This window comes from Paramisgurnus dabryanus, chromosome 1 (genome assembly GCF_030506205.2).
Source record: "Paramisgurnus dabryanus chromosome 1, PD_genome_1.1, whole genome shotgun sequence".
Classification (NCBI taxonomy): domain Eukaryota; kingdom Metazoa; phylum Chordata; class Actinopteri; order Cypriniformes; family Cobitidae; genus Paramisgurnus; species Paramisgurnus dabryanus.
Window position 1 is genome coordinate 28,953,575 of NC_133337.1, and position 13,316 is coordinate 28,966,890.

The following is a 13,316-nucleotide window of genomic DNA, read 5'->3' on the forward strand; positions in this document are numbered from 1 at the left end:
ATAAAATCAAACTCTGTTACCTACAGGGGCAAATCCACACAGAGAAACAATGACACATATGTCATCCATTCCCAGTGGCAGGAGAGTAATGCAACTAAAACTCACATATTGATTTAAAGACTACTAAAAAAACAATTCTGGAATAAGATTCAGGAATTAGATTCTGGGAATTACAAGAACCTTTAGAGATAACAGCAGTTTATTTTCAGTCAATACTGGAGGAGAACTTTTCAGACTGATGAGCGAGCATAAAAAGATCCAAAGGAACCACAGGCAAAACTTTAATGCTTTTTCGTAAAAATCCATCTACCCATTTATATACTCTATCTGTCTGTTTGTCTATCAGTCTGTCTGTCTGCCTGCCTCCCAACTTTCTATCAATTCATTCATCCTCCATCCATCTACCTTGTCTGTCTGCATGTCCATCCATCCATCTATCGTATCCACCATCCATATATCTGTCTGTCTGTTGTATCCATCCATCCATATATCCATCTATCTATCCGTCTATCGATCTATCTATCTATCGATCTGTCTATCTATCCGTCTGTCTGTCTATCTCCTGTATCCATCCCTCTACTGTATCTATCCATCCATCGATATACCTTGCATGTCTGTCTGTTGTATCCACCCATCCATCCATCCATATATCCGTCTATCGATCTGTCTACCTTTCGATCTGTTTATCTGTCTATCTATCCGTCTGTCTATCTATCTATCTATCTATCTATCTATCTATCCGTCCGTCCGTCCGTCCGTCCGTCCGTCTATCTATCTATCTATCTATCTATCTATCTATCTATCTATCTATCTATCTATCTATCTATCTATCTATCTATCTATCTATCTATCTATCTATCCGTCTGTCTGTCTATCTCCTGTATCCATCCCTCTACTGTATCTATCCATCCATCGATATACCTTGCATGTCTGTCTGTTGTATCCACCCATCCATCCATCCATATATCCGTCTATCGATCTGTCTACCTTTCGATCTGTTTATCTGTCTATCTATCCGTCTATCTATCTATCTATCTATCTATCTATCTATCTATCTATCTATCTATCTATCTATCTATCTATCTATCTATCTATCTATCTATCTATCTATCTATCTATCTATCTGTCTATCCGTCTGTCTGTCTGTCTGTCTGTCTGTCTGTTTATCTATCTATCTATCTATCTATCTATCCGTCTGTCTGTCTGTCTGTCTGTCTGTCTGTCTGTCTGTCTGTCTGTCTGTCTGTCTGTCTGTCTGTCTATCTATCTGTCTGTCTGTCTGTCTGTCTGTCTATCTCCTGTATCCATCCCTCTACTGTATCTATCCATCCATCGATATACCTTGCCTGTCTGCATGTCTGTCTGTTGTATACAACCATCCATCCATCCATATATCCATCTATCTATCCGTCTATCGATCTGTCTACCTTTCGATCTGTTTATCTGTCTATCTATCCGTCTATCTATCTATCTGTCTGTCTGTCTGTCTGTCTGTCTATCTATCTATCTATCTATCCGTCTGTCTGTCTGTCTGTCTGTCTATCTCCTGTATCCATCCCTCTACTGTATCTATCCATCCGTGGATATACCTTGCCTGTCTGCATGTCTGTCTGTTGTATCCACCCATCCATCCATACATACATATATCCGTCTATCTGTCTATCTAGTGTATCCATCCCTCTACTGTATCCATCCATCCATCCATCCATCCATCAATAAACCTTGTTTGTCTGCTTGTCCATCCATCTATTCATTCATCCATATATCTGTCTGTATATCTGTCGTATCCATATATACATCCATCCTTTCATCTGTCTATCTATCCATCTATCTGTCTATACATCTGTCTGTCTATCTATCTGTCTGTCTGTCTGTCTGTCTATCAACCAAACAAAAGTCTATCTGTCTGTCTGTCTATCTCTCTACTGTATCTATCCCTCTACTGTATTCGTCCATCCATCAATCCATTCATCTATCATCTAGCTGTATATCCATCTATCGATCCCCTGTCACCCCCTTTATCTGTTTTGCCACCAAAGACAATTAAACGCAAAATAATAAAGTAATAAAATACAAAACATTTTCATTTTTTTATGTCTATCAAGAAGAGGAATTCAGTTAAAAGAAGGGTGCGTGACAAAAAAGATGCTGGATAATAATATGAATATCACCTCATCTGTTGCATCGAAACATTCACATCACATTCTGTGGATGTCGAATCATTGAAAATAAAGTTAAAATTACTGCACAAGCGCTCACTGCTATGATTTCATTTGCTACCAAACAATAAAATTAGCATTTTCTTTCTGGAGCACATCTCATTCCAGACAAAGGTTTTCCTCTAACAATGATGCCACTCTCCAGAGCACCATTGTGAAAAGGTCACGGATGAAAAGAGGCTTGTGTTTCCTACTCTGATTTTACTGCCTGTAAATAATCTTGCCACACGGCTCGAGACAACTTTGACATCATATCCAAATGGTGCACTGCCAAGGGCCCTTGGTGTCTGGCTTTGTCAAGACAACACAAAATCTGTAAACATTCGCAATGCCATTGGAGCACAGCACCTCCGTGGACCAATAAGACGCTCTGCTTCAACGGAATTCCCAAGGCTAATTTACTAGTAACTTAAAATTCCCATGATATAGAAGGGTGGCATGATGTAAATCATCATCTCATAGCAAACACTTGGGTCTTCACCATCATCATCTAGTGTTAACATTCAGTGAGCATATGTAAGAAGAACCCCGGGTTAGTTTTTACTGGACTGCAAGATATCTGCATTGAGAGCTGCAAAATCCTAACTGAATCATCACATCCATCCATCCATCCATCCATCCATCCATCCATCCATCCATCTATCTATCTGTCCATCAATCCATCCATCCATTCATCTTTCTATCTACTGTATCCATCCATCCATCCATCCATCCATATCTGTCTATCTGTCTGTCTTTTGTATCTATCCATATACTATGTCCAATTGTCCATCCATCCATCCATATATCTACTGTATCCATGCATCTATCCATATATCTGTCAGTCTGTTTGTCCGTCTATCCATCCAACCATCTTTCTATCTACTGTATCCATTCATCCATCTATCCATCCATCCATATCTGTCTATCTGTCTGTCTCTTGTATCTATCCATATACCATGTCCGATTGTCCATCCATCCATCCATATATCTACTGTATCCATCCATCTATCCATATATCTGTCTGTTTGTTGGTCTATCCATTAAACCATCTTTCTATCTACTGTATCCATCCATTCATCCATCTATCCATCCATCCATATTTGTCTATCTGTCTGTCTCTTGTATCTATCCATATACTATGTCCGATTTTCCATCCATCCATCCATCCATATATCTACTGTATCCATCCATCTATCCATATATCTGTCTGTCTGTCTGTCTATCCATTCATCCATCCATCCATCAATCTACTGTATCCATCCATCTACCCATATATCTGTCTGTCCATCTGTTTGTCCGTCTATCCATTCATCTATCCATCCATCTTTCTATCTACTGTATCCATTCATCCATCTATCCATCCATTTATATCTGTCTATCTGTCTGTCTCTTGTATCTATTCATATACTATGTCCGATTGTCCATCCATCCATCCATCTACTGTATCCATCCATCTACCCATATATTTGTCCATCTGTTTGTCCATCTATCCATTCATCCATCTTTCTATGTACTGTATCTATTCATCCATCTATTCATTCATCCATATCTGTCTGTCTCTTGTATCTATCCATATTGTCCATCAATCCATCCATCCATCCATATATCTACTGTATCCATTCATCCATCCATCCATATATCTGTTCGTCCATCCGTCCATCCATCTTTCTATCTACTGTATCTATCCATCTATCTATCCATATACTATGTCCAATTGTCATCCATCCATCCGTCCATTTATCCATATATTTAATGTATCCATCCATCCATACTTCTGTCCACCCATGCATCCATCCATTTATCTATCCATATCTTTCTATTTGTCTGTCTGTTGTATCTATCCATATACTATTTTTGATTGTCATCTATCCATCCATCCATCCATATATTTACTGTATGCATCCATCCATCCATCAATCCATCCATCCATCTTTCTATCTATCTACTGTATCCATTTATCCATCTATCCATATCTGTCTATCTGTCTGTCTGTCTGTCTGTTGTATGTATCCATATACTATGTCCGACTGTCCATCCATTCATATATCTTCTGTATCCATATATCTATCCATCGTTCCATCTTTCTATCTCATCTAACTGTATCCATCTATCCATATCTGTCTGTCTGTTGTATCTATCCATATAATATGTCCGATTGGCCATCCATCCGTCTTTCCATCCATCCATATATCTACTGTATCCATCCATTCATCCATCCATCCATATATCTGTCCGTCCTTCCATCCATCCATCCATCCATGTCGGTCAATCTGTCTGTCTGCTGTATCTATCCATATACTATGTCCGATTGTCCATCTTTTTTTCGTCTGTCCATCTGTCTGACTATAACAAGGTAACCTGAACGGTAGCCTGGCAGTTTGCACACTTGCTCCAGATATATGTTCGGTCTTCGTGATTCCCAATTTGTACAGTATTATGATGTCACCTATGACATCATCGTGCCATTATGAGCATACCATCAGCAATCATGTTTCACATTAGCCTCAGATGGTATACTTGTTAGATGACGGTATAGTCTAAATGCGCTTCTGTTAGGGAGATCATGAAATTGAAAGAGAAAGCAATGTGATTTATTACAGGATGTTTACAGACTGGAGCCTGATGCGGATGTCAGAATGGATGAGCAATTATGCATGAGGTCTCCGATCATTTGGGGAATTGTGTACCTGAATAAGAATCTCTCTAGCAGAGCTTAAATTGGAAACGGGAAAACTTAATTTTCAGAGTGATCCGATGTGGACTACTTCCAAATTTTCAACTATATTTGGAGAAATAAGGCGTCAAACCTTATCATATCCTTATATTTTACACCTCTAGAACAGTGGCAGATCGTATGGAAAAGTACCACCATAGTTTCAATTTGACAAAGTGTAATGATGTCATGTTGATCCCCGAGGTGGCAGTCCTTCATTTTGGGCATCTGTGGCGTATTCCAGAATGAAAAAGTGCATATCGAAGACCTCGTATTTTAGCTTTGGTAGCAGAGACGAGCTTCAGCACAATCCACACTTTCCTCCACTCTTTCTTTCTTAGCGATTAAATAAATAATTTAATTGGCAAAGATCCTTTGGCACACATAATTATAACTCCCCTGCCTCTGAGGTTTTTGAAAGCACACATTGGTTTGCAGTGAAGCGGTTACTGTCTTTTCTCATTCGACGCTCATATGAGCAAGGAGAACAAAGAACTGGCAGAATTTGACACATCGGGAAGCCCAGCAGGTTAGGAAACACGAAGATACAAGAAACGACAAGAATATCAAACAAAGCAGAGGTCCAACCGAAGAGACTCCTCTGGCGTGTTTCCAGAATAGCTGTCAGCCTAGTCTTTTCTTCTCGTCTCTTTTTACACAAGTTGTTAAAAAAGATTTGGATATATGCTGACAAAGAGCTTCAGTAGGTACACAGATTGGGTTTTTCTCAGTATTCGATTTCTCAACATGTGGCTAAAACTGTGATACATCTAGCAAATGGCGTTTTATAATTTACAAGTGACAAACCTCCTTTGCGAAAAAAAAAATCATTCTGAGAAATAATGACCTGGAGGCAAATTCTTGCTATGAACATAATTTCTGTATAACCGACTGCAATTTACCAGACTATAATTAACTATCTATTGTTCCAGTATGCGTGCAGCCACCTACGCATTGACTGACGCTACTCGGTTACAACAACGCACACTATATTATTACGTAACAAGTACTACGTGGGCTTCATCATTTTCCAAGCAATCTTGCCCTTAAATGTACACATTTACAAACCCTCATGTTTTTTTTCCAAACCATTTTGTATTGTGAAGATATGCTTGTAAGCCAGCAGATCTGGAGCACCATTGACTTCCATAGTAGGAAAGAAATAATGTTATGGAAGTGAATGGTGCCCCAATGCTATTTGGTTATTAATTTTTTTTTAAATATCTTCATTTGTGTTCATCAGAAAAATAAATTCATACAGGTTTATGACAACATGAGGATGATAAAATAATGACAGAATTTAATATTTAATTTTACAGTACACAGCTATGCATTCGCACAGGCTTGCTTTGAATCAATCAATGTTTATAGTACAAATAGTCATACTGTATGTGAAAAATGGAACGAAAATTATCGATTTACGGTGACAGAGTATCAATGCATTATTGCAAGGTGACATTTTACACTTTGAAGTATTGATATTTGCGCCCTACCCCTGGCGACGTAGGCGACATGTTATATTTTTCTTTAACTGTTTTAGTGATATCAATGCATCCCTTGTTACTGTTTAACACAACTGTTAGATGTCTACGGGTAAAAACAAAGCTCTGTCTTGGAACTGTAAAGTAAAACCGTTCCTACAAATCTTATAAGTGAAAGAAACACAACGACAAAGATGGCCCAGGTCTATTAAACACTCACAACAAGCATCCGCGCAGCGTTTTACAAGACTTGAATGGATCTGCAGACAGGCAGGCTTATGAAATCCACCATTTTCTATGTAATAAACTGCCAGAAAAATGTGCGGAGGATGAATAGCCATTTCATAAACAACTGGCATAGTGGTTCTCCATCTGATATTGCTTTAATAGAAAATCAAATTAATTTCAAACACTTCATCTCTACTTTAAAAGCTTGCATACGACTCGCTAATCTTGCACCGTGTCCACCCTGAAGGTGAACTGAATGCCCTACTGAACCCTTTACAGTCGACTGGTGTGAGCTACCGCGTGCCCGGCGTTTTGTGCCAGCCACCTTTTCTGTAGTGAGAATTCAGCTGTGAGATTAAAAAAAGCAAACTAACAGGAATGCTATGACCTACCCTCTAGCTAACACATAGTCAAGCCTGTCACAGTAGGGCTGATGCAGCATAGTTTTGCATTATTTATAGTTTTTTTTATTTATATTTTGAGTTATTTGCTCTGCTAAATACACTGCACCAGTCAAAACAGTAAACATACATAAATATGTACACGTATACTAAATACAATTCTATTTCTAACTACAAGCTTATGCTTAAGACCCTGGACGCTATTCTGTTTCCGGATTTTGTTTAACTTTTTAATAATTAATTTAAAAGCACACTTTGCAATAAGGTTGTATTTGTTAAAATTAGTAAATACTTTAGCTAACATGAACTTACAATAAGCAATATCGTTTTTCAGCATTTATTATTCGTAATGTTAGTTAAAGCCACAAAATGTAAGATTTTTGTAATAAAATATATTTAAAAAAAACATTTGCACAGTGTGATATATTTCAGTTGTATACATAAAGTTCACAAGGATTTGTAAATTCAGAGAAATTATTTTAATAATGGCTTGTAATTGTTGCCCTTTTCGTGACTTAAAGGTGCAGTGTGTAATATTTATAAGAATCTCTTGACAGAAATGCAATATAATCTACCTTTGAAATTTGAAATTTATTTAAAGGATAACTATATTATCAGCAGTGTATAAAGACTTACATAATTAACTGTTATGTGTTTATTACCTAAGAATGAGACGTTTTTATCTACATACACTGTGGGTCCTCTTACATGGAAGTTGCCATTTTGTGCCGCCATGTTTTTACATTAGCCCTAAATGGACAAACTGCGTTTTGGCACTATTTTGTCCTAAATGGCAACATGTTTGTCCTGTGGCAGCTACTGTAGCTTCTCTATGTGTTTCGGTGAATGGTGGACTGAGCGGTTGGTTGCAATTCACAATCTCACTGCTAGATGCCGCTAAAATCTACACACTGCACCTTTAAAGGTGCCATAGAATAAAAAACTGTATACACCTAGGCATAGATGAATAAGAGCTCTGTACATGCCAATGACATATCATAAACCTCAAAGGCATTTGTTTCAGTGGAGGTGTACGCCCCAACATTAAATTACACATTAAAAGAATTACAAAGTTGTTAAAATGTTAAAAACAAAGTTGTGACTGCTGCGTTAGCCCTATATGCTAGTTAATTCTATGCAGTTACTTTTTACAGGTCCATACGAAAAAAAAAAAAAACTTACCATTTAGAAACGTCCTTTAACAATCTCCAAACAATTAGTTGTTCCTCAAAATTTCTATTTTCGTCTGATACGGGCTCAAACTTATAATGTCTGTTTACGATTGTAAGCTTCTGGCATGAGCCGCAGAGCAAAGAAATCAGAGCAGAGCTCAATATTATTATTGATGACCACTTTAAATAGGGCAAAAATAGACAATTTCATTCAAAGGACAAACCCTGGGGTGTAAATAGACATGTAAAACGTTTCTGGATAATTGTGCACTTAATAAAGTTACATACATTTTATGTAAATATTAAAAAACAATTTAACATATTATTTCAATGCATTCTTTGGCACCTTTAATGTCCGCGATATCCTCAGTTTGTAGTTATAGAAACTATAACAACATGAGTGAACACGCAGCTGTTGTGCCATGAAGCTAATTCAGTACGATGGCATAAAATTATGTGATCAAACATACATGTATCCATACGTCTCTGGATGAAGAAAACAGCATCTCCCACCGTTTCACTCTCTTTTATAAGCTTCGTCTTTGCTAATGCTATTTTTAACAAATTAAACATTATATAATGTGACTTTGAAGTAATTGCAAGACAGTAAATATCAATGGATTGGTCCCTTTACAAAAATAACATAGGCTAGACTGAATATGATTGAAGAAAAAACTTTGTAGTAGGGATGCATAACGATTAATCGCGACTAATCGTTTGCAGAATAAAAGTATATATATATATATATATATATATATATATATATATATATATATATATATATATATATATATATATATATATATATATATATATATATATATATGTGTGTGTGGGTGCACTCTGTATAATAATTATGTATATATAAATACACACACGCATGCACGCACGCATGTATAATTTTGAGACAAAAATATATTTATAGATTAAATGTTTATAAATATAAAATATAAATTATATATAAATATAAAAATGTTATATACACATGTAAGTACTTCTTAAATATCGACATGCTTGTGTATTTATTTATACATAACTATTATACACAGTACACACACACATATCTGATGTAAACAAAAAAATAAATTAGCAAACGATTAATCGCGATTAATCGTTATGCAGCTCTACTTTGTAGCTCTACTTTTTGCTCTTTTTCCTAAAACTACTTTAGAATATGGGGGATTTAAAGGTGCAATGTGGGACTTTTAGAAGGATCTCTTGACAGAAATGCAATATAGTATACATAACTATATTATCAGTGGTGTATAAAGACCTTACATAATGAACTATATTGTTTTTATTACATTAGAATGAGACGTTTTATCTACATACACCACTGGTTTCCTTGCATGGAAGTCGTCACCATATTTCTACAGTAGCCCTAAATGGACAAACTGATCTACAGAATGCATTTCGCCCTGTGGGCTACCGTAGCTTCTCTTGGCGTTTCAAAAATTGAGGTGGCTAGATGTCGCTAAAAACCCACACTGGACCTTTAGCATATTTACACATTTATTACTAGACCTTTGACTGGTAATGCATTTAAATACTCTCTCAGAGAAAGCTGCATATGAAAACCACAGCCATTTTAGGTCTACAGATGCACTCAAATGCTTATTGACAATGAGTCATCTAACCTAGCAAATACACGCTGCGCCCTCATCATCTCTGAGTCACGGTGTTTAACTTGCCTTATTTCGTGACACCCACAGACCTGCGGAGAATGACGGCAGGATTCATGGGAATGGCGGTGGCCATCATCCTGTTTGGCTGGATCATTGGAATGCTGGGATGCTGTTGGGACCGCGGCCTCATGCAGTACGTGGCGGGACTGCTCTTCCTCATGGGCGGTGAGTTATTTTCATACAAACAGACATGCAACTGTTTATAAAGAAAAAATGGACAATTAAAAACTGTATGCTGACTGGTCAAAACTACACTTGCACCTGTTTTTTATACTGTATATTTACAGCTTGTATTCTAATAGAGATCGGTGTAGCACCAGTCAGGGTACAAACGATGTCATCTTCACTAAATGCAATAATATATATAGTTCTCCTCTCAAATGCTCCCAGGCTACTAAAATCATTATACTTACACCCACTATCAGGGACTACTAGCTGAACTCCCACGCAAGTTACCCCAAGACTGCTTTTATGCATTAATGATTGACAGCCAGCAAGCCGGCTTTAAAGCAATTATATAATATCAATTATCTCACATCTCTTATCTCACCGATATTGTTCACATGCGCATCGCTCTTCTGAAGCTCATCACTTCAGTAGGCAGAAGCTCGCATCAATCAACGCAGCTCGTGTCCTCATTATTGCTCATTTGGACGTCCCGTTCATGCCCGCCGTGCGTCGGAAGCGATGTGTTTTGCGGCAGTCTTTCACCGGCACCACAGAGAGCGAAGCAGAGACGCAATTAAGATGTGATGCACTTCAGGAATGATACGGCAATTAAGAAGGCAATTAAGATACTAAATTATAAAGGCAGAAATAGAGCTATGGGTCAGATTATGGCACGCTAAATCCCCTCTGAATGTTTGCTCTGTTACAGCACCGTAAACCCCGTTGGCCTTTACTTAAAGGGATACTTGACCCAAAAACCCATTTTCTCAGTTGTTCTAAACCTGTATGAATTTACTTACTTCATTTTGATAAATGTTGTATGCACACAGCTGATGGTAAGCATTGACTTCCATATAGGAAAAAACAAATACGGTGGAATTCAATGGGTACCACCGTCAACTGTGTGCTTACCATCAATGATCAAAATATCTTCTTCATCATTTATCGCAAAAGTTTTTCCTACTATGGAAGTCAATGATTACAATCAGCTGTGTTCTTACAATCATTTATCAAAATATCTTATTTTGTGTTCATCAGAAAAAATTCATTCATACAGGTCTAAAACAATATGAGGATGAGAAAATGATGAAAGAATTTTCATTTTTGGGTAAACTATCCCTAAAACTAAACATTACTTTTCTAAGTAAAAAAATAAGTACAATTGCCACAGGACAAACATGTTGTCGTCTAAGACAACATAGTAATAAAAAGGGCTCTGTAGAGCAGTTTGTTTTGGGCTACTGTCGAAAAATCTAGTGATGAGATTGCGAATTGCATAAAAATGGCTCATTGAAAGGTAATAAAAACATTGTTTAAGATCTTTATACACCACTGATAATATAGTTATGTATATTTTATTGCATTTCTGTCAAGAGATTCTCTTAAAAGTCCCACAATGCATTTTTATGTAATGTTCTATGTGCTATCTATTTTTATTATTATTACAGCATTAGGCCCTGTGTCCACCAAAGCGTTTAAATGTGGCCGATAACGCACACACCAACTGTAAGCGTTTGCCAGTGTTTCTTTAAAGGCCGTGTTGCAGGGTTCATTTTTCGTCAAATTTGTGCAATTTGCTTGTTGGTAATAAACATTTAAACTGTTTATTTTATGTCATTTATGTTGTTGGGTACAATCTCAGAAATAAAAGGTACAAAACTGTACCTTTTCTGTCACTGGGGCTGTACCCTTTCAAAAAGTACAGCTTTGCACCTAAGGATTTCATTTTAGTACCTCAAAAATACATATTAGTATCTCAAAGGTACATACTGGTACTAAATGTTTATATATCTGTACCTTATGATCCATACAATTACCTTTTTAAAGGGTGCTGCTCCAGTGACAGCTAGGGTACATATTTTGACTTTTTTCTAACAATGTAGGTCCTTAAGGTACGGTAATCTACCCAAAATTCTATTCTGTTTTGTAGTCCTGTAAAGGTATCAATCGGAAACTTAGGGTACAGCCCCAGTGACAGAAAAGGTACAGTTTTGTACCTTTATTTCTGACAGTGTATCAGAAAGCGGAATAATCATTTGCAACCATTCTCCTTTCCCCCACAATGCATTGCTTTACGTCACCTTGGGGAGAGACATGAGAGCATTGAGAGTAACAGGAGAAACGAGTAGACTACAGTATTCAGATAGCGCAGATTATAGATAAATACATAGATAGACTAGATAGAGAGATAGACAGAGAGACAGATAGTATATATGTTTTTCATATTATATACGCAAGTATTCAACGGCAATAAACATCTCACATGGCAATAAATATTCTCACAACATTATTTCTCAAAACTTTATGACAAAAATGTATTTTAAAGCTGTATTCTTACTGTTATTCAAAGATGCACACATTATTCTGCATATGATTTGAAGACGAGAGTATTCGTATAACGACAATGAATGTCTCATGGCAATAAATATCCACACATAACATAACAGCATAATGAAATGAAGAAACAGAGAAGGAAGCAGGATTGACATGTAAATTGTATTATTATTACCGGAAAACAGCAATATTACTGAAATAAACTCTGAGGTAAATACGCCAAGCACGCTTTTATCCGCACTAACAAGTCTTAATAAGCAATAACAGTGGAAAAACATTATTAATATGATCTCTCAAAACTTAATATGACAAAATGATATTTAAAATAAGTATTCTTACAGTTATTCAAAGATGCACACATTATTCCATTTATTACTTCCTGTTTAGGAGCACGTTTAACGCTATTTTTTTTCACCGAGGGCCGGTGGTCTACAAAATCTCTTTTTGGTCCCACTCTGCCCCTGCCATCATGCATGTTGGCTCTTGCAACCTCTTCCTCATCCCAGTTAGTCGCCATAGTTCTAAAACTACGCTGAGGCTACCTTTCATCCACTTCTCACCAACGTGACATCATTGTCGAATTGCGTAAAAAAACAAAAACGTCAAAAACTGGTCTTTAAGACCATTTTGGAGACATTTAAAAAAAGGATATACATATCTTGAGTGATTGGTACATAAATCTGAAATTTACTTGTGGTGGTAGCTGGTGAAAAGGGCAATCATTATCCACCGACAAAAAATGGTCTATTATACATGTGACAAAGAACTAATAATGTGTGACACAACACAATACTTTGATTTATAAAACATTCATATTAATTTCACATTATAGTTCATTAATCTAACCACCCCAAACTTTCTTTGCCATAAACAAAGCTGACACTGTTTGTCAAAGCACCACGAAAACACTTTATGTTTTTGCACTGATATATG

General features: G+C 36.7%; 1 protein-coding gene across 1 annotated transcript in view; it reads left to right on the forward strand.

The window, feature by feature from the left end:
- tmem178bb (transmembrane protein 178Bb) overlaps window positions 1-13,316 on the forward strand; it is a 105,485-nt gene that overhangs the window by 86,765 nt on the left and 5,404 nt on the right. Inside the window, exon 4 of the mRNA XM_065289882.2 lies at window positions 9,909-10,046. Within this exon, the coding sequence (XP_065145954.1) occupies window positions 9,909-10,046 (138 nt within the window). The remainder of the gene's footprint in view (window positions 1-9,908; window positions 10,047-13,316) is intronic.